Source organism: Anabrus simplex, chromosome 9 (assembly GCF_040414725.1).
Source record: "Anabrus simplex isolate iqAnaSimp1 chromosome 9, ASM4041472v1, whole genome shotgun sequence".
Lineage (NCBI taxonomy): Eukaryota > Metazoa > Arthropoda > Insecta > Orthoptera > Tettigoniidae > Anabrus > Anabrus simplex.
This window is the reverse complement of record NC_090273.1, coordinates 107,018,822-107,041,359: the sequence shown is the minus strand read 5'-3', so window position 1 is coordinate 107,041,359 and position 22,538 is coordinate 107,018,822. Positions and strand designations below refer to the sequence as shown.

The 22,538-nt window shown below is 38.9% G+C and overlaps 1 protein-coding gene across 1 annotated transcript in view; it reads right to left on the bottom strand.

Annotated features, from left to right (window-relative positions):
* LOC136880805 (cGMP-dependent 3',5'-cyclic phosphodiesterase) overlaps positions 1-22,538 on the bottom strand; it is a 164,825-nt gene that overhangs the window by 71,991 nt on the left and 70,296 nt on the right. Inside the window, exons 5-6 of the mRNA XM_067153339.2 lie at positions 20,460-20,599; positions 4,293-4,435 (exon numbers count right to left, since the gene is read on the bottom strand). Coding sequence (XP_067009440.1) covers positions 4,293-4,435; positions 20,460-20,599 — 283 coding nt within the window. The remainder of the gene's footprint in view (positions 1-4,292; positions 4,436-20,459; positions 20,600-22,538) is intronic.

The following is a 22,538-nucleotide window of genomic DNA, read 5'->3' as shown; positions in this document are numbered from 1 at the left end:
GAATTAATTTGGTATTCATTTTTTGGTGTAGGCTGAGTGAACTTCAGGATCATACACCACTCTAAAAGCGGAAATTTTGTTTCTTAAATTTGTTGACTTATTGGCAGGAAATCAAATCTACGTCCTATTGGGTGAACTGAGCATGTTTTTACTGCCTCAGCAACCCAACCCTGAATGTATTTAGTGCTGTACAGTTTGGAGGATGCTGCAAGAAGATGCATACCACAAAATGACAGGAAACAATGGACAAGCTCACAGTATATTCCAAACAGACATGACCAGAGGCTGGAAACTATGCTAGATGACGATGATGATTATTATTATTATTATGATTGTTATTATAGTAGCATTGTTCAGGTGTTTTATTTTGATACAGTAAGAGAGAGTAGGGAATTTTAAAACCCTTTTAGCAAGTCTCAAATCTTCTCGTGGATAATTTTGAAATACACATTGGATGTGTTCCTGTTGCTGTATGTGATAATGGATGTGATTGTCTGGCCGAGGATTGGGCGGTCATTACCAAACCTGACAAACTAAGAGAGAATCAACGGCTATGGATAAAGGAGTTCACTTCTAGGGGGTTTGTTGGAGAGTTTGTGTATGCTGTTCTGCCTTTTGGCAGGTCCAATCATGATATCCTGGAGAAAATTAAGCAAGGTGGTTTTGTGTAGCAAATGACACATAAGTTCAAGAGGAAGCTGCCGCCTTGCAGATGTGGCAGGGAACTGCTAAAGGCTACTGGAGATAACCCTGACAGAGAATGTTCTCAAATGGTATGCTTAGCAAGTCAGTTGGAGAGTAACTGCAATCACTTTCAAAATCTAGATGAGCCTAGGATGCAAACAGAAAATTCAGAGTGGGCAACAGCACCCGCAGACCCACGCCAGGTATGATGGCTTACAGGCAGATGATAGGCTGGGCCTTGTGAGTGTGCAACAACCTAGGAGAATAGGGGCAATCAATGTGCTGAGTTTGACTGGGAAGTGTGAAGAGTTAGTGGACATCATGGAGAGAAGGAAAATATCAATCCTAGGACTGAGTGAAACTAAATACCATATTTATCCGAATCCAAGATGACCCTCAATGCAAGATGACCCCCACTTTTTCCTTTAAAAAAATCAAATCAGGTTTTAAAATTGCTTTGTAAAATCATACAAATGCCTTTCTTTACAGTACACATTTTTAGACTACAGTATCTATTTTTGTCTTCACGCCTACTCCAAACATTGGCTTCAGTTATGCTGTACATTTTTTTGTGGCTGCATAATTATTCTTTATTTCCATGGGTTTCATAACCATTAACTTAAAACTGGCATCATAATGTCAATGAGAACCTGTTGAAAATTTGCCAGCAATACCTGTTCCATGTATCTTTACAATACGACGATTCGTCACAAAAATATTCCTGCTGTCTATAAAACTTAATTTTACTAATCGTCACGTACAGTAGACGCGTTATAACACTGCCACTGAGTAGCCGTGGACTTTCTAAGAATATGAAGGCTTGCATGTTTTGATGCCATTCTGCGGATTTGAAAAACGTTTTTGTAGAGGTTAATAGAATGTCATTCTCTCTTCACTATTTCCCAAGATCCAGTGACATTACACAGAGGCACTGTATTACCGGTTGCTGTGGCTAGCGATGTATAATAAAGAGGCGGACTTGATTGTCAAAGAGTTTTGTGTGTGTGCGCATGGATGAAAAGCAGCGTGGTTACTGTGGTAGCTGCCAGTGGTGTTCATTACTAGAAGGTCACGAATGCAAGACGACCATTGATTTTTAACATGATATTCTGAGAAAAAAATATTGTCTTGGATTTGGAGAAATATGGCAGGAAGGTAAAAGGAAGGAGTTGATGAAGACCTATACCTTCTACTGGAATGGTCAAACATAGAGATGAGAAGTAGAGTGGGACTGATATTGGAAAAAGACTTAGATGGTAGTACAAAGGTCCAGTACATCAATAAGAAGACTGAAGCAGTTCCCCTAGGAAAAGGGAAGCCGACACGGGTGCAGGTGTATGCATCTCAGATGGGTTGCAGCCTAGATGAAAAGAACAAGTTTCTGGAAGACTTAGAAGAGACCATTAGTGAAGAGAGTGAAGAGAGTGCAATCACCACCGGGGACCTCACTGCACAGTTTGGGACAGACAGGAATCACAGAGAGTTACAATAATTGAAAATCTTCCACCTTTTTGATACTTTATATTTGCTTTTTAGCAATTTTTATTTGTAAACAGTACATTGAATTAATGTATTTGCAAATAACATGGTCAAAAACTTAGCGATTCACCTAAGCTTTTTTTTTTTTTTTTTGCTATGGGCTTTACGTCGCACCGACACAGATAGGTCTTATGGCGACGATGGGATAGGAAAGGCCTAGGAGTTGGAAGGAAGCGGCCGTGGCCTTAATTAAGGTACAGCCCCAGCATTTGCCTGGTGTGAAAATGGGAAACCACGGAAAACCATTTTCAGGGCTGCCGATAGTGGGATTCGAACCTACTATCTCCCGGATGCAAGCTCACAGCCGCGCGCCTCTACGCGCACGGCCAACTCGCCCGGTTCACCTAAGCTTAACAACAGCTGAAGATGTTCTCAAGTGAGAACGAAACATGTACTGTTTACAAATAAAAATTTGCTAAAAAGCAAATATAAAATATCAAAAAGGTGGAAGATTTTCAATTATTGTAACTCTCTGTGATTAGATTTTGATACAGAAAATGAAGCTGATTACTTGCAAACAGACAGGAATGTCTATAAGAAGGTGATGGGACCACACAGCCATGGGAAAAAGGAATTCAGAAGGGGAATGTCTCTCAGACTTCTGCACAAGATACTGTTTGGTAGTAAAAGACAGTTGGTTCAACAAAAGAGCCAGTCAGCACGATGACCTGATACAGCTGGGATGGACAGAGCAAGACCATCATTGACTATGTCATTACAGATAAAGAAAGACATAGACATGTGACTGATATCGAGCGAGAACTACAACAGCGATCACTGGTTATCAGTAGCAGATCTGAACGATATTAATGTACCAAAGATAACAACTAGGAAATTACCTGAGGTTAAAGTATGCAAACTACAACAGATTGGAAAGAGGACCACCTAGTAGGGAGGTATTAGAGGGTAACTGCCGACACAAAAAGTGAAGAGTGGTGAGGTACAGTGGACCAGTATTAAAATCTTCTTAACAAAGGAAGCAAATGAGGTTTAAGGGAAGAGAAGTGTGAGAATTAGAGAAATCGAGACCTCCTGATGAAATGAAAGAGCGAGATCTTCAATAAAGGAAAGGAACACAGCACACAAAAGAACAAAATGGAGAGAAATCCAAGCCAGAACAGATAAAGGACAACGAGAAGATCAGAGACCTTGAACAAGTATACCGGGACAAGAAACCGAGAGTGCACAGCACAACACCCAGTCCCTGAGCCAGGGGAAATAACTGTTTAAGGTTAAAATCTCCGACCCGGCCGGGAATAGAACCCGGGGTCCTCGGAACTGAAGGCGACTATGCTGACCATTCAGCCAAGAAGCTGGACAGTTACAAAATTACATAGTGAGAAAGGAAGCTGGGATTTAAGACAATGTTGTCAGATTGGGTCAGCATATCCAGATTCATATGGCTCGGGGATGTAATGGGGAAGAACTAACAAAGAGAGTTTTTGCTAACATGGAGAGACACGTAACAGAAAAGCAGACAGTAGGAAGACCAAGAACCCACTGGATGGACATCATAAAGATGTTCTTGCAGATCAGGAAAGGATACTAAAGAACTTCATTAACAACTTATCTCAATAAGACCAAGTGGAAGAGGCTCACCAACAGAACCAGGGAAACTAGGACTGGGCGTGTAACGAAAGTTAGTATTTATAAGCACTGATATTAAAATTAAGATATTTCCATTTTAGCCACCTGGATCTGTTGGATTTGTGGTAGTGGATCAGTGGTAGCATCTGTCTTTGGATCCCAAGATCACAGGTTCAAACCTGTCAGAGGTAATCGGATTTTTGAAGGGCAGAAGGAAGTCTATTAAGCACTCCATGATATATGATGCAGCATGTAAAAGGAACCTGGTGACACATTTGGTTTATCTGATAAAACTGATTAAAAATTGGCCACAGATCACCCAGAAGCAGTCCAGTTTCTCCATCATTTGGTAGGCAGCCTAAATGGCATCAAATTAAAATGCTTGTACATGGTAGCTGAGCCTATATGGTCACCCTCATTATCTAAAGTTACGAACCACAAAGAGAATATCATCAAAACATTTAAATAATAAAGAAGATTACCTTGTCCTGAATCCAGTTGCTTCATCAATTCCTCGATAGAACAGTGGATGGCTATAAGCATTTCGTATGTTAAGAAGTTCTCCCGTTGCAGCAACATGTCCTGCAATTCCTTGATTTATTGATAATCTCACTTCCTTGACTGCCTGTAAGTAAATATAGAATTAGATATTTTTTAAAAAAATCTGTATTTCAATATCCTTGAAAAACCAATAATGCAGAACATAAAATTCTACCAACAGAAATTCCATAAAATCTAAATACAGCAAGTTTTGATGCAACCTGAAAAGTCATTCTGCAACTTATCAATTTTGCCTGGATTCAATTTGAAACCCCTCCGCAGTGTTCATGTGAAGCGAGGGCATATGATGCTGTTGATAGCGATTCATCCTCCGGATGGACATGTTTAGCATTGAGCAGACTTTGGTGAATTCGACAGGAATAGGCTATATGCCAGCACTGGATTTCACCCCTCTCCCTTCCTACTATCATATATCAAGCCATTCATTTCATTTCATTTCAACTCCTTTGATGAGGTTGACGTCAGGAAGGGCACCCGGGTGTAAAAACCTGCTATGAAGATTAATCTCACTTCATGCCCAGACCCACAGAGAAACAGGACAAGAGTTGGACACACACAAGGATATAAGCAGACTTACTTCAATTCTTCTTCTTCTTCTTCTTCAAGTGCCATATCTGGTTGCCCAGACGTCGGCGATTCCTCTGGAGAAAGTTTTTCTGTCTTCTGCCAATTGGAAGAGTCTCTCAGTTGTCTTACCAGTCCACTGCTTGATGATGTGTAACCATGTTATCTCTGGTCTGCCAACTTGCCGTCTGCCCTCTATTTTACCCTGGAGAATGAGTTTTATGAGGCCATATTTGTTTCCTCTTAATATGTGGCCTAGATTAGCTATTTTGCGAACTTTTATAGTTGTTATTAGTTCTTGCTTCGTCCTAGCTCTCCTTAGGACTTTGTTTGTTATCATATCTGTCCAGGGTATTCTAAGCATTCTTCTGTGCAACCACATTTCAAAGGCAGCAAGTCATTTGATACTTGTGGCTTTTAAGGTCCATGTTTCTGCTCCATATAACAGTACTGACCAGATGTAGCACTTCATTAATCTCTGTCTGAGCTTCAGATTCAGATGATTATTACAGAACAAGGAGCTCATCCTGCGAAATGCAGCTCTAGCATTCTCAATTCTGCTTCTGATTTCCTTATCTGGATCCATACTGTCTGTTATTATGCTGCCGAGGTACTTGAACTGGTGGACTTGTTCTATTTTACGGTTGTTTAATGACAAGATGACATTTGCAATCCATAATCTCCCACTAAGTCAGACCTTCTACCTTGCCCAATTTTAGCATTGAAATCTCCTGATATTATTATTATTATTATTATTATTATTATTATGCCAGTGCTGTTGAGTTCTTTACATACCTTATTCAGCATATCATAGAACTCATCAACGTCGTCATGTTTTGTGTCCCCTGTTGGAGCATATACTTCTATAATGCTTACATTAAAGGGCTGACTCTGCATCTGTAACAGCATTATACGGTCAGAGATTGGTATGAAGTTTTTGACATATCTGACATAGTTCACTGAAACGAACACACCTACTCCATTCCAGTGATTGTGGTCTTGCGGGTCCCTGCCAGAGTAGTACAGTGTGCCATGTTCATGGCGACACAATCCAGAACCTGGCCAGCATAGCTCACTGATTCCTAAGATGTTCATTTTCAATCACCTGGCTTCTTGAATCATATTGTCCAGCTTTCCAGCTGCATATAAACTTCTAACTTTCCATGTAGCTATATGTAGTTGATTTTTAATTATGTTAAACGGGGGGATTGTTAGCACCCCTTGCCCACTTAAGGGCTGCCCGGGACTAGGAGCCTTTGATTTATTCTTTCTCTCCATACTGTAGTAACTTCCTGGGAATATTGCCGCTGGGGTGGTTTCCCGTTGCCTTCCCCTGTATGAATACAGCCGCTCCTAACATGGAGAACAGACGCTGGGTGTAGCTGCCCACTCTGGATCAGACGCTACCTGCCTGTTGGTCCGCGGGAGGTATTTCATTTCCCTCCTACCACCCATATCTGGGAGGCATTCCCCTATCCCCCACCTGGGGACGCGCCCTCTAGGGTTTACGTAACAAAATTGGTAATTGAACATTGGAATTATAAATATTCCAGAAACCTTGGAACACTACTTGGTTGTTTATAACCTCCATAACTAGGGATTAAGCAAATATATGATTTCATTTTCAACCAAAAGCAGTTTACTATTAAATAAAATACATTTTCTAAACAGAAGATAGTTCTCGAAAACTGGCCTATATGAAATACAGTTGCAATTTTTATAAGCAAAGGAAAGAATAAACATTTCCAATGGTAGGGTAGGGAGGATTGTATACATGTGTGGATGTGCAGAAGAGGGTTTTAATGAGACAAGAGTGAAAAATAAGATAATAAAGATAGGTCATCATGTTTCCAGAAAATTATGGAACAGTAATTATAAAATTATTATTACTATTATTTATTTGATTATTATTATTATTATTATTATTATTATTATTATTATTATTATTATTATTATTATTATTATTATTATTATTATTATTATTATTATTATTTCTTCTTTGTCATTTGGGCCTACTGAGGACTACGGGCTCATATCTTCTCGTCACTTGGACCTTCTGTTTTCTCCTCTTCCAATACTCCCTTCATTTTCTAGCTGTAAGCCAGCTTTCTTTCCTCCATCCACATAAGCCTGTTGGTCCCTGCATTCTTCCTACTAATAAGTGATGGAAAAATTCCCCACTGGGATTATTATTATTATTATTATTATTATTATTATTATTATTATAATTATTATTATTATTATTATTAAAACTTCCAAAAGTCCCTAAAATAATACAAAAGCCTTATCAGAAGATAAGACCGAATTTACCAAAAAAATTAAGTACAGAAAAAGATGACAGATTGGGAAGAGATCAGTGATGTAATTGTAAAATCAACAAAAGAATATGGACACCCACCAATAAAGAGGAAACACCGGTGGTGGAATGCAACATGTCACACATCGATTGAATGTACAGGGTGGGCAAGAAGTTCCGGCACCCTGTAAGTGTTTAGTATCATATGTTATTTAGGTTATGTTACTTTCGTATTAAGTGTCCAATACTATATATATATATATATATATATATATATATATATATATATATATATATATGAATGTTCCCCTCATGCTGTAAACACATTTCTATAAGCCTCCATGTTCTTCTTGACATATTTATGAGCATGTCCGTTGTTATACTCCGAAATGCATCCTCAACAGCGTTGCGTAGTTCTTCGTTCGTAGCATAACGACATGCTGATACATGCGCCTTAATGGCTCCCCATAACGAGTTGTCAGGTGTAGTGAGGTCAGGACTGCTTGGTGGCCATTTCAAGGGAGCTTGTTTTGCTACTCCTAGGAAATGTTCGTTTAGGACCTTGCGTACTGCAAGAGCAGATGCTCTGTCTTGCTGCAACCATATGCGTTCTGTATGGCCCCTTTCCTCAAACTGGGATATTAACCAAGTTCGTAACATGTGTAAATAATTTGCGCCATTCACAGTCTTTCAAAATGTATGGTCCAAGCAGATATTGAGATGTCATCGCTGCCCATATCATTACGTGAGGCGGGTTCCTTTCCAACTCAACTCTGTAATGAGGATTCCCTCTGGTCCACACGACAACATTTTTAGCACGTGAGCTGCGATAAATAGCACATTCATTTGAAAACATAACCTTGGCATGGCTTACTGCACTTGCGAATTTAGTTAACAAAACATGCTCATTCCGGTCTCTATCTGACAACTCGCTTATGAACATCGGTCGAGAAGGTCTGAACTTAAGGTCCTTTTTAAAGTAATCTCGCATTGTTGTTCTCGGTATACCGAGTTACGAAGCACATTTACACATCGACTTCGTAAGAAATTGTTCAATCGAAGCACAGAGTCCAGCACATGTTTCTTCTCATATCTTCTTCCTTCCACTCCATGGTCTGTCTTTAACACTGCCCGTGGCAAAAGCATGTCTGTCCCAATCGATAAGTGTTGCTTTTTGTGGTGAAACTTATTAAATCTTTCCTGGAATGCTTCCACAATCTATCTCATTTTCTGCCCTGTGTGTTGTCGTTCGTGCACCCGTACATTTGACACTAACCCGTCCTCAATAGTGTAACTCTTACCGCTCACATCTGCCATGGCTTCAAACTAACACTCGGCTGCAACAATAATTCCAACACTTGATTCTAAAAATTAACAGGAAGTAACATAACATAAACAGTTACAGGGGTACGGAGACTTCTCACCCATACTGTTGACATAGCAGTAATGGAATTCAAGAAAAAAGATGATGATTGGAATAAATTTGAAGAAATCAGAGAACTAACATTCAAAATCATCAGGACAGAGAAATGTAAAATATGATAAGCGATTGGAGGAAATAGATGTAGATTTCAAAAAGAACACTAGAGAATTATACACTATATTTAAAGAAGAGATACAATGATACAAATCAAAAAACCTTCACTTCAGGGATGCAACAGGTAGATTATTGATCACCAACAATAAAGACAACTGTGAGTAACTTGCCAAATACTTAGGAACTTCTAAATTGTGAAGAACCTACTGAAAGATTCCACAGTGAATCTGACTAATTTGATGGAACCAGAAACTAAAAGGATAACGAATAACTAACAACCCACTCAGACATCACACTCAATTCACAATGAATCCAATCACCCATACACACACAAATTAGCAGGACTGAAAACAATGATACACAGAGCAATTTCCATACCAATGAGCACAACAGATTTCAATGAGGAAATACAAATAATAAAACAAATCACAAAAGAAAAACAACCACCCTCCTGACATAGGAGATAAACTATTAAATAAACGAAGGAAAATACCAGAAAAACAAACGAAAGAGTAAAATACACAGTCCTCAACTACGTAAACAAGAGTACATACAAAATAGCTGATATTTTCATAAAACAAGGTCCAAAAGTAGCCTTTAGAATGAACAACACTCTGCAAAGACACATCAGCAAATGCAACCCAAACAAAAAGGACATTTCTCCAAGTTAGGAGTTTATGAACTCAAATGTTAAGAACCAAACTGCAACACCACATATATAGGCCAAACGAAACATAATTCCCACACCAGATACAAAGAACACAAAAATGCAATTAGATACAATCAGCAGTCAACCTTCAGAGAACACACATATGGCAACTCACATCATTTCACAGACATCGGCACAGATCTAAAAATCTTACACATTGAAAATAGAGGTTAATCTTTGAACAATAAAGAGGCTATTGAAATTTACATTCCAAAAAGTCAATCAAACCAACCTCAATGAACACACACATATATAAAAACTTCACCTCTTTTCACCCAACTAAATTCATTTCTGACTATGTTTCTTTTACAAGTAATCATGTTCATATCGGTCCATATCTATATATATAAAAATAAGAGTTTTGTCTGTACATTGCTCAGAATTTAAAAAGGATGGTATTTCTGTACCAGTCGTGCCCACAGTAACAAGGAAATGCCATTTTTACTTTTCCGTAATTTCTGTCTGTCTGTATGTCTATATGTATGTACACGCATCACGAGAAAACGGCTGAAGAGAATTTAATGAATATCAGTATACAAAGTCAGGTAATAAGTTGCTACAATCTAGGCCATAAATAATGTTATTCATGCTGACTGAAATGGTAGTTTAGGGGAAGGCCTAAAATTTAATTCTCAAATATTTATGTTATTAGCGGTCATATGTAAATTAAAATAGGTATACAAAGTCGGCGAATAAGTCACTATAATCTAGGCCATAAATAATTTTACTAACATTGAGTGAAATTGTAGTTTAGGGGAAGGCCTACAATGGAATTCTCAAATATTTATGTTATTAGTGGTCTTATCTTAATGAAAATCGGTATGCACAGTCTGGGAATAAGTCGCTATAATCTAGCGCATAAGTAATTTTATTCATGCTGAATGAAATGGTAGTTTAGGAGTAGTCCTAAAATTTAATTCCCAAATAATTATGTTATTTAGTGGTCGTATCGATAAATACTACATATCTAAAGTTATATAGTATTATATTTCCAATCATTTATGTCTTATACATTGTTACCGTACCAGCTATGATCAGAGATATTAATGAATTTGGATTTTTATTACTAAGTCCTTATCAGTGTCGACTCACGAGAAAATGGGTAGACAGGATTTAATGCAAATCGGTATGTGAAGTCGGAGAATTAGGAACTACAGTCTACGCTATAAATAATTTTATAAGACGCCCTAAGATCATAGAGTCGAAAGAAAATTAAATGTGAAGGCCTACAATATAGAAAGCTCATAAAAATGATCAACAATAACATTACATTGACCATTGTTTGTTGTGATGTGCTTTTTCTTCTGTTACTACTCATCTCCGATAGATAGGATTACTGTTGCGTACCGAGTATTATTTTAAAATTTGCCTTACGTCGCACTGACTGAGTTAGGTCTTATGGCGATGATGGGATAGGAAAGGGCTACGAATGTGAAGGAAGTGGCCTTGGCCTTAATTAAGTATAGCTCCAGTATTTGTCTGGTGTGAAAATGGGAATCCATGGAATAACATCTTCGAATCCACTATCTCCCGGATTCAAGCTCACAGCTGCGCGCCCCTAACCACACGGTTAACTCGCCCAGTCGTACGAGTGTAACAGTCTGCCTAAATATTGACGGGAAGTAGCTGGGGAGTTAGGCAACTTTCTTCTTTACCACGCCATTCCTCTGTTTCATAAATTTTCCGATACTCCTGGTACGTAACACACTGGTTCATCATAGCATTCGAGCTATTCAATCCCTACTCCGAGGCACTGATTGGAATGAGAAGTGTGCCTATTTAATGGAATAATGGCAGAGAAGTGTTCACGGCTGTCTGCAGCCTGATCATTCCAGCTCTGGGACTTTGGACTGATAGATCGACACCGTAGTACTGTTCGTTAAAAGTTAGAAAATGTGCATTTCATTTGATCGAGTATTTTATATGATAACATTGCTTTTAATCGCTACATTCCTACTGATGTTTTTGTAATGACCTATATTGACTTCAGTTAGGAAAACCACATAGTCTTTCTAAGAATCCCGTAGCAAAGCACGGGTACATCAGCTAGTTGACTATAAAACTTGAGAAAAATATAAATACAGTTTCACCACCAAATCAAAACATGATATTATAATCTAAAAAGATCAGCTATATACTGAGTAGATCATGGCTACCCTCCATAACTGACCCATCAACATCTTTTTCCTTGAGCCTGGAGGTCATGGAATGATCTACATTTCTAACATAGTCTTTCTATCTTGAGTCTGGTTACTATGAGTGACGGTTGCCAATAAAATCTTTGTTATTGCTCTGAAGCCAATCCTCGCTGTAGATTCGAAATACGTCAGCATATTATAAGTATTACACGACCTAACATTCCCAAAATTATATATTATAATGCCATTTAGTGGTTGTGAAAGTCTGTCCGACTTCTTGGCTGAATGGTCAGCGTACTGGTCTTTGGTTCAGAGGGTCCCAGGTTCGATTCCCGGCCGGGTCGGCGATTTTAATCACTTCTGATCAATCAAGTAAACACAACATAAAATGCAGATTAGCAAAAGCAAAGATGGACTTTCTTAAGAAAAGAAATTTGCTCACTTCAAAAACTTTTGCCTGGAGCGTTGGCATTGTATGGAAGTGAAACATGAAGATTACTAGCTCAGAAAGAGAATAGAAACTTTTGAAATGTGGTGATACCAAAGAATGTTGAAGGTGAGATGGGTAGATTGAATCATGAATGAAGAGATACTAAATCGAATTGGTGAGAGGAGAATGATTTGGCAAAATTTGACCAGAAGAAGAGATAAAATGAGAGGATACATCTTCAGACACTCAGGACTTCTCCAGTTAGTTTCTGAGGGAACTGTAGGTGGTAAAAATGGCAAAGGAGTAGACCAAGGTGCGATTATGACAAACAGATTAGAGCAGATGTAGGATGCAGTAGTTATGTATAAATGAAAAGGTTAGGCATGGAAAGCTGCATTAAACCAGTTTATAGACTGATGACCCATGTATATCAGACTTTTACAGGATTCTATCTGACAGATGAAACGATGAGGGGCAGTTCAATAAATAAGATAACAAGCCCCATCCTGGGTATAATGTTCGCTCTACTGTTCAAATGTACCAACTGACGCTAAAGTTAACTTGTTTAATACGATGGTAAAGAACTTATATAACAGACATGCCCCCAAACGTCGAATAAAGGTTTCTCGCCCTTCTTGTCCATGGCTAGATGATGAAACCAAGAGAATGATGGCCCACCGTGACTCTTTATTTCGACATTATAAGCATACCCTAGATGACGCAGACTTCGAATCTTGCCGGGTCTTAAGAAATCGCACAAAGCAATTAATCAGAAATAAAAAATGTGCATATTTCCGGAATTTAGCTAACAACATAAATTCTAATCGTGCTTGGGACCAACTTAGAGCTCTGGGAATAGGAAAACATCAACAGAGACAGACAACTCCTGACATTCCACTTGACGAACTGAACGATTACTTTAGTAGAATAAATATTCAACCTACCCCAATTAACTGTACCGTCTCACCGCCCTCCCCTCCAGCCAATCCACCATTCACATTTCACAGTGTCACAGAAAATCAGGTTAAAAAGGCTTTGTACTTGATTAAATCAAAGGCCACAGGTGTAGACGATATTCCTATTGCTTTTATACATAACATTATGGGTGCTGTCCTGCCTATACTGACGCACATACTGAACGTTTGTTTACTAAACGGAACTTTCCCAACTGTCTGGAAAACAGCCAATATTATACCGGTACCTAAGAGTTTAGACCCACAATCACCCTCTGACTATCGTCCGGTGTCCATACTCCCTGCGCTTTCTAAAGTCTTCGAACGTTTAGTATACGAGCAGGTTCTGGAGTACCTAAATAAAAATGCTCTTTTGGACCCTTTGCAGTCTGGATTTAAGAAGGGGCACAGTACCGCGACAGCACTTTTGAAGGTTACTGAAGACATTAGAAATGCTATGGACAAACGACTGCTTACTATACTTATCCTTCTTGACTTCAGTAGCGCCTTTGACACTATAGACATTCAGACTATGATAAAGAAAATGGAACTACTAAATTTTGACCTGGCTGCGCTTAAGTTTTTTAGTTCTTATTTGAGTAACCGTCAGCAGCGTGTAACAGTAAACGAAAAGGTCTCTAAATGGAAAATGAAACTTAGTGGTGCCCCACAGGGCAGTATTCTAGGGCCCTTACTTTTCTGTATTTATATCAATGACATATCATCGGTGACAGGAAATAACACACACCACCTCTATGCTGACGATCTTCAGATTTATCGACACTGCAAGACTTCAGACTTAGATGAAACAATACAAGATATTAACAATGACCTCCGACGACTCAGTATATATGCACAACGAAATTCTCTTATACTAAACTCCACAAAATCTCAGGCAATCATAATAGGAACACGAAAATTACTGAACTGCTCAAACAATATTGCAATCCCGCCTATCCTACTGAATGGTAACATTATTCCCTACAATAAAACAGTTAAAAATCTCGGCGTAATTATGAATGAAACACCTGATTGGTCTGATCACACGAAAATCATCTGTAAAAAGATTTTTGGAGCGCTACACCCTCTTAAACGGCAAAGGGATGTATTTCCATTTGAGCTTATGGCCAAACTAATACAGACACTGGTTCTCCCTATTCTTGATTATTGTGACGTTGTTCTAGTTGATATGACAAGAGAAGAAACACTTAAACTTCAATGAGCACTGAATTCCTGCCTGCGATTTATTTACAATATTGGGTACGATGTTCACATTACTCCATACTATAAGGCTCTCTCATGGCTGAAGCCTGATAAACGTCGGCAGCTACACATTTTAACGATGGTATTTAGAGTACTAGCGGAAAGTCAGCCACTGTATATTTCTTCTAAATTCACCTTTCTATCATCATTTCACAACTTAAATACACGTTTCAGATCCACTCTTTCTATTCCAGTGCACCGCACAAATAAAATTAATAGATCGTTTGTAGTGACTGGCGCCAGATTATGGAATTCCCTGCCAGCTCAGGTCAGAGAAACTAGCTCTTTACAAAGGTTTAAGGTCACCTGCCGAGACTACCTGCTGAGGACAGCTAACTGAATGGTTGAAGTATGAATGCGTGCGCGCCTGAGGATAAGTCATTATTAAGAGTTCTTACTTTTAATTAGTTTTATTATTAACTTAGTAATGTATTTAAAATTGCTCTCAATTCTATTAATTTTTTGTTTGGTTTTAACTTTTTTAAATATCTCATAACTTTATGTATGGTTTTGATTAGTATGTGGTTAAGTGGAAGAGAGGGCCTCGAGCCCTAACTTCGCCACTGAAAAAAGGCATTAATAAATAAATAAATAAATAATATGCTGTACTAAAAGTCTGCTTCAGGACTATAGATGCATTTGACTGTGATAATGCCAATGAACTGAACATCTCTTTGACCACTGTGCATAACTTTGTGGATGTGCAATTGAGGTACAGAAAGAAGTATTCGTGCTGGATGACAAGGCAACTCAGAGGTGTATACAAAGCCAGTAGGATAATAATAATTTCGTGTGGCTATTTCTAGCCGAGTGCAGCCCTTGTAAGGCAGACCCTCCGACGAGGGTGGGCGGCATCTGCCATGTGTAGGTAACTGCATGTTATTGTAGTGGAGGATAGTGTTATGTGTGTTGTGTGAGTTGCAGGGATGTTGGGGACAGAACAAACACTCAGCCTCCAGGCCACTGGAATTAACCAATGAAGGTTAAATCCCTGACCCGGTTGGGAATCGAACCCGGGACCCTTTGAACCGAAGGCCAGTACGCTGACCATTCAGCCAACGAGTCAGACAGCCAGTAGGATGAAACTACCTCTATTGCACTTTATGCTTTTTTACATGTAAGGGCTGCCTTTCTTGCTCCGTATTGTTATAGGAGATGAAATGTGGGTGCATCAATGACACCAGAAATGAAATAAGCATCCAGGACAAAGGAACATATCTTGTCCCCACCATCCAAAAGTTGAAAACAATGGCATAAGCAAAGACGGTTAGCAAAGAAATTTACGTGAAGAATACCGTCATCATAAGGATTTATTATTTGATAATTAGCACACGTTACCTGTTACCGGTGGAAGACACTGGATCATTTCCTCTAAAGCCCTAACTTGGACCCCTGTAGTTTCCATATCTTTGGACCACCAAAAGACACCTGGATGGCTGGCAATTCACAAACAATGAGGAGGTGCAGCAAGCTATCCTGACATGGCTTTGGGGGCTTAAGAGTTTTGTTATGCTGGCTTCAATTCCTTGCTATATCAGTTGAACAAGCGATTAGACATGCATGGTGACTAAGTGGAAAAGTTATTTATTTATAATTATGTTTTTGACTTTATGCCCCACTAACTATGTTTGCGGTTTTTGGAGAAGCCAACGTGCCAGAATTTTGTCCTGCAGGAGTTCTTTAACATGCCAGGAAATCTACAGACATGAGGCTGATGCATTATAGCACCTTCAAATACCACCAGACTGAGCTAGGATTGAACCTGCTAAGTTGGGCTCAGAAGACCAGCACTCGACCATCTGAGTCACTCAGCCCGACATGTGAAAAAGTTTTTTTTTCTTTTTGGCTTTACATTGCACCAACACAGATTGGTCTTATGGCGACGATGGGACAGGAAAGGTCTAGGGGTTGGAAGGAAGCTGCCATGGCCTTATTTAAGGTACAGCCCCTGGTGTGAAAATGGGAAATAACAGAAAACCATCTTCAGGGCTACCAACAGTGGTGGTTTGAACGCACTATCTCCCAAATACAAGCTCACAGCTGCACGCTCCTAACCGCACAGCCAAATTGCTTGGCCATGTGGAAAAGTAATGTGTACCATAGCCATACTACAGCTGATAAGTATATATATCTTCTGCTAGAAAAATACAATTGCTCTTAAATGTTCACAAAAATTTTTGCCATTAAATTGCCACATTACAGTATTGAATACACATTAAAATATTATAAACATTAAACATGTGTGTGAATAAACATAGTAATTGAAAGTCTTTAAAATATTCTCTCATTATTAAATAGATGTTTGAGAATGACACCATTTGTTGATGGAATGATGGGGATGAATAATTTTTAAAAGTTGTATGGGTGCCAGAAGATATCATGTTTATATTAGATCCGAGAACCATATTGTCACTAAGTAAGCCAGTGGAGTTTTTGTTGTTGTTGATGAAATTGGGTAGGTCCTCTTGGATTGGTTATATGAACCTAGAATGAAAAGGAGAAAATGGAAGATGAAGGGTTGTACAGTTATGGATACTGTATTGAGAAAGATAAAATAGTGCTTAAACTTACATTCGGTCTTCCAGCTCCTGTTGTTGCAGATATCAGGTGAAATGGTTGTCTAAGTGAGTGCATACTATTGTCTGTTCAAGTTTGTGATGAGGGGAAAGGAGTTGGCAGTGCAGTTGAGTTGACTGACAAGGAGCTTGTAACTTGTATTGTGCATGCCACGAAAAATTTAAGCATGTTGATATTCAATAATTTGTCATATAATATGTTGGTTTTCTCTGTAATTTCATTGAGATTGTATGTGGAATTGAATCTTCAATCTATTTGTACCATTTGAATGTTTGGAATATCGTCATGTCTTGGTTGATATTGGCAAATTTGTGATTATTATCATTTGTGTGTTCATTCATTGCAGAAAATCTTATATATTTGATGGCATTAATGTGTTTTTTATAGCACGTAATGAAGCTTCTGCCAGTTTGTCCTATATATATTTGTCATTACCGTTTTCCTTTGTGATATTTGGTTTTACCCAAGAGCTGGCAGTATATGTTCTCATCCTTCCTTAAAATTGAAGTTTACCAAGCATCCACAGTGTATAGGCTAATTATGAACATACGAGAGCATGCCGTGTGTTGTGACCGTGGCCAATGCGAAGCAAGTTACAGTAACTGCTGACAAGTCCGACAGGAAGGTTGATGTGGAATCCCATCTTGTTGTGTATGCAGAGCCACTGCCTTTGTGAAGTACAGGCTGTACTGTAGCAAGCGCAAGAAAAGCAATCAGCTGATTGTCAGGGGGAAAGTTTAGCACGTGAGTTAGTTGAGTTACATGTGAATTCTTCATTTTTTTATTGAAATTTTTAACTTTGGCCACATGTTTATTCAGATATATATAAGACTGAGTCCTTATCGACTGCATTATTAAGTGAAAAGTCTTCAATTAGTGAAGAAAACTTAGTGTTAGCGTGTATTCATGTGAGGCTATAGGTTAAGGATATCGCTTCGCCGTGTTTTAATTTTGTAGTTTATTTGTGTAATGTTATATCCATAGTGTAAAATGAATTGAGTTAGTGCATTCAGCGTTTTATTATCAACCATTATGTGTATATAATTGAATTAAGGTTATCAGTGAGAGAAATCACCATGCTAAGAGTTGCTGTGTGCCTGGCTGCAAAGCCAAAATTAAACGAGGAGAGTACACTCCAGTATTTGTGTTTCCTTCTGATGAATAAAGAGTTGGTTATGGAAGAAGGATATTCCAAGGGAGAAATTAATAGTTAATCACCACACAGTTGTGTGTAGCAACCACTTTCCTGAAGACTAAGTCCTGAGGGAAATAAGAGTGTCTCGTCCAGATAGTGAGTTAAAATTGCTTATTATGTCAAAAAAAAATGGGTAACATTAGATATATTTTTATGTAATCAGACTTACGGCTTATTTGAATTCGGTGTATTTCAAAATTCAAGTCCAATTTATGCATTTTACCATTTTAGGTAGAAATGTATTGTGAAATAACACCGCTGAGATCTTTCCTATCAAATTTCATATCATTGGCAACGGAACAGGGCTATTCCATGGAAATAATTGCATAGGCATTATTTTCTGTTTTAAAATCTACATTTTTTAAACAATAACTGAATTTCATGACAATGACAGTATATGTTTTGTTATTGTTGAAGGTTAGCTTACTTGTAATCTTTCTTGTAGGTACTACTGAATTGGTGGTACAGAAATTACATTTTTAGCATATTGTATTGGTAATTGGTTGCTTGTTTTCTGTCAGTGTGTATGATGTGAATGTTCCAACTGACTAGAAAATTAATAGAAATCATAAGAATATGTCTCAAAGTGTTAGCCTGTACTCACAGAAATGAATGGATATACGCGAGATATAGAATGTTACAGGGAAGGATATGCACTGTATGCCAGAACTAACAAATATTTATGAATAGTTATTGGTTTTATAAGGTGTTAACAGTTTCTTAACTAATTTAAACGAGTGTGTTATTCAAGGGGAGCGGATGCGTATCGCCTCCAAGTCCCACCCACAGCGTGACGTCATCAGAGTAACAGTATGGCCTGTATATCACGAAGGCAGTGGCAGAGCGGGCTGGGCTCAATGGCGCGTCAACTGGATGTTCACTCCAAATTGCAGTTGCGTGCAATGATCATATTTCTATGGGCTAAACGGCTCAATTGCATGGACATTCATCACGAAATCACTGCTGTATATGGTGAGCATGCAATTTCTCACCCAGGTATTGTAAAGTGGCCGGCCCCGCGGTGTAGGGGTAGCGTGCCTGACTCTTACCCGGAGGCCCCGGGTTTGATTCTCGGCCAGGTCAGGGATTTTTACCTGTACCTGAGGGCTGGTTCGAGGTCCACTCAGCCTACGTGATTACAATTGAGGAGCTATCTGACGGTGAGATGGCGGCCCTGGTCAAGAAAGCCAAGAATAACGGCCGAGAGGAACCGTCGTGCTTCGGGGCTGTAGCACCATTGGGGGGGGATTGTAAAATGGTATAAGCAATTTGATGCCGGATGCACAGATCTCCCGGACGAATATCGCAAAGGCAGGCCCGCAACGTCCAGTACCGTTGCAGATGGTGACTGTGTGGATGGGATCATTAGAGAGAATCGGCGCATAACACTGCAGGAAATTGCCAGCATGCTGAACATTTCATATGGCACTGTGTTCTCCATTGTTCACCAGCACCTTGGCTTTCGTAAACTGAGCCAAAGATGGGTCCCATGTCTGCTCACCGATGTTCACAAGGGGCAATGTTTCCAAGCATTTCTGGCATTTGTGCAACAGTACTCTGTGGAGGGCAACAAGTTTCTGCAGCGAATCATCACAGGGTATGAAACGTGGGTCCACCACTTCACCCCTGAAACAAAGAGAACATCAATGGAATGAGTGCATACCACATCACCACCACGAAAGAAGGTCAAGGTCCAACCTTCAGCAGGAAAGGTAATGGCAACCGTGTTCTTTGACATGGAGGGTGTTGTACACGTGGAATTTATGCTGAAAGGCATGACAATCAACTCGGCATTGTATTATCAAACATTGAACCGGTTGTGTAAGGCGATTAAAGAAAAGCGACGGGGAAAATTGAGCACCAGTGTGATTTTGTTACATGATAACACAACACCTCACATGGCCTGCCAAACATCTGAACTGCTGCAGTGATTCAAGTGGGAGGTATGGCAACATCCTCCATACAGTCCAGACTTAGCGCCATGCAATTATCATGTGTTCGGTAAGCTGAAAAAGAATCTCAGTGGACGAGGATTCCGAAATGATGAGGAGGTGAAAGCAGCTGTCTCCAGGTGTTTATATAGCGCTGGAGGTGATTTCTACGCATCCAGAATTAAAAAGTTGGTTGACCGTTCCAAGAAATGTTTAGAGTCTCTTGGGGACTATGTGGAAAAGTGAACTTACATGTATGTTGTCATAGCCGTGTTGCCTATGTGTAGGTGGCTACATAAATGGTCATAATTTGGACATGTAACTTACTTTTTGATTTGCCCTCATAAAAGGTGAGTGCTTATCCACCTTGCCTCTCGGGGACAAATCTGTACAAGTAAGTCTCATGGAAATCAGCAGGTTTATAGGGCCCTATAAGACATATACATGAAAATTAAATCTTCAGTCTACACATAATACTTGACTATTTCCATTCACCTGATTGGACAGCTCTCCATCAAATACTTTTGCAACCAGTTCATTATGGTCATGATCGACCAAAAATAGTGAGCAACGTTCAGCATTGGTTAGTTTTCGTGCTTCAGTCATAATTTCCCGCAGAAGATCAGACATGTTGCCTGCAAGATAAAAAATGTATCACTCTAATATTAATCTTCAATCTGAGTACTTAAAAATACTTGTGAAAGAAGACATTAATTTTTCAGTGCAAACAAGCAAAACAAGAACATGCAGGGTGTACGATAAATGCCATCCAATAATAACTGATCATAATAAAGTGGATCAGAATGATTAAAATGAAGATCAAAATCACTTTATTTGCAAATGAGGTGTCTACCTTGGTGGAAAATGATACACTAAAATACATTATTGTCAAGCACTAAATTTTAAATTAACAAGAGAGGAAGATATTTTCCTAGAATACAATATTATACAATTTACATAACAATTTTTTCTATTAAACACACAGTTCATCCTTAATAAATATATATTGTTTGCAAAATTCTACTTATAATATCTCCTGTACTTACAAACATAGTCAACTCATATACAGTATGTGGAATTACTTCAAATAATACTATACAACTAGTATAAGTTTAAAATTTACATTGCATTTATTTATTTATTCATTTATTTTTTTTTTACCCGTTTTGGAACTTAAGTGGTTCATGTTTGTGGGTTACTGTAGTTTATAATGTCCAATAATGGACCATTATATTGGTATTATAAATTTACTCATTCAGGACAAATATTTTAGGTTCCCTATGGGAATCAACATCTACATCATTTGATGGCCAAGCAGGCATCTATTTTTGGAAATGAGACATAGCTCTCACAGTGCATTGGCACTGCTGGTGGCTTCAAATAGCCTATGCAGTGGCCTCCACGGTATGCACTAGCCTTGCGTCTTGGGTGGTGTGCTAAGTCCCAACTGACGAGCCTAACTTAGCACACGAGGGCGAAACGCAGGCAACCAAGAATGAGTTAGCTGGAAAATTTATAATGTCCAATAATGGACCATTATATTGGTATTATAAATTTACTCATTCAGGACAAATATTTTAGGTTCCCTATGGGAATCAACATCTACATCATTTGATGGCCAAGCAGGCATCTATTTTTGGAAATGAGACATAGCTCTCACAGTGCATTGGCACTGCTGGTGGCTTCAAATAGCCTATGCAGTGGCCTCCACGGTATGCACTAGCCTTGCGTCTTGGGTGGTGTGCTAAGTCCCAACTGACGAGCCTAACTTAGCACACGAGGGCGAAACGCAGGCAACCAAGAATGAGTTAGCTGGAAAATTTATAATGTCCAATAATGGACCATTATATTGGTATTATAAATTTACTCATTCAGGACAAATATTTTAGGTTCCCTATGGGAATCAACATCTACATCAAAAGGCGAACATCTTGGTGGAATGATGAAGTGAGAGCAGCCTGTAAACGTAAAAAGAAGGCTTATAAAAAATGGCTACAAACAAGGGCCGAGGCAGACAGGGATTTGTGCGTAGATGAAAGAAACAGAGCGAAACAAATAGTTGTTGAATCCAAAAAGAAGTCATGGGAATATTTTGGTAATAACCTGGAAAGGCTAGGTCAAGCAGCAGGGAAACCTTTCTGGACAGTAATAAAGAATCTTAGGAAGGGAGGGAAAAAGGAAATGAACAGTGTTTTGAGTAATTCAGGTGAACTCATAATAGATCAGAGGGAATCTCTGGAAAGGTGGAGGGAATATTTTGAACATCTTCTCAATGAAAAAAGAAATCATCCTGATGGTGTTGCAAACAGCCAAGCTCATGGGGAGGAGGAAAATGATGTTGGTGAAATTATGCTTGAGGAAGTGGAAAGGATGGTAAATTAACTCCATATTCATAAAGCAGCAGGAATAGATGAAATTAGACCTGAAATGGTGAAGTATAGTGTGAAGGCAGGGATGAAATGGCTTCATAGAGTAGTAAAATTAGCGTGGAGTGTTGGTAAGGTACCTTCAGATTGGACAAAAGCAGTAATTGCACCTATCTATAAGCAAGGGAACAGGAAGGATTGCAACAAC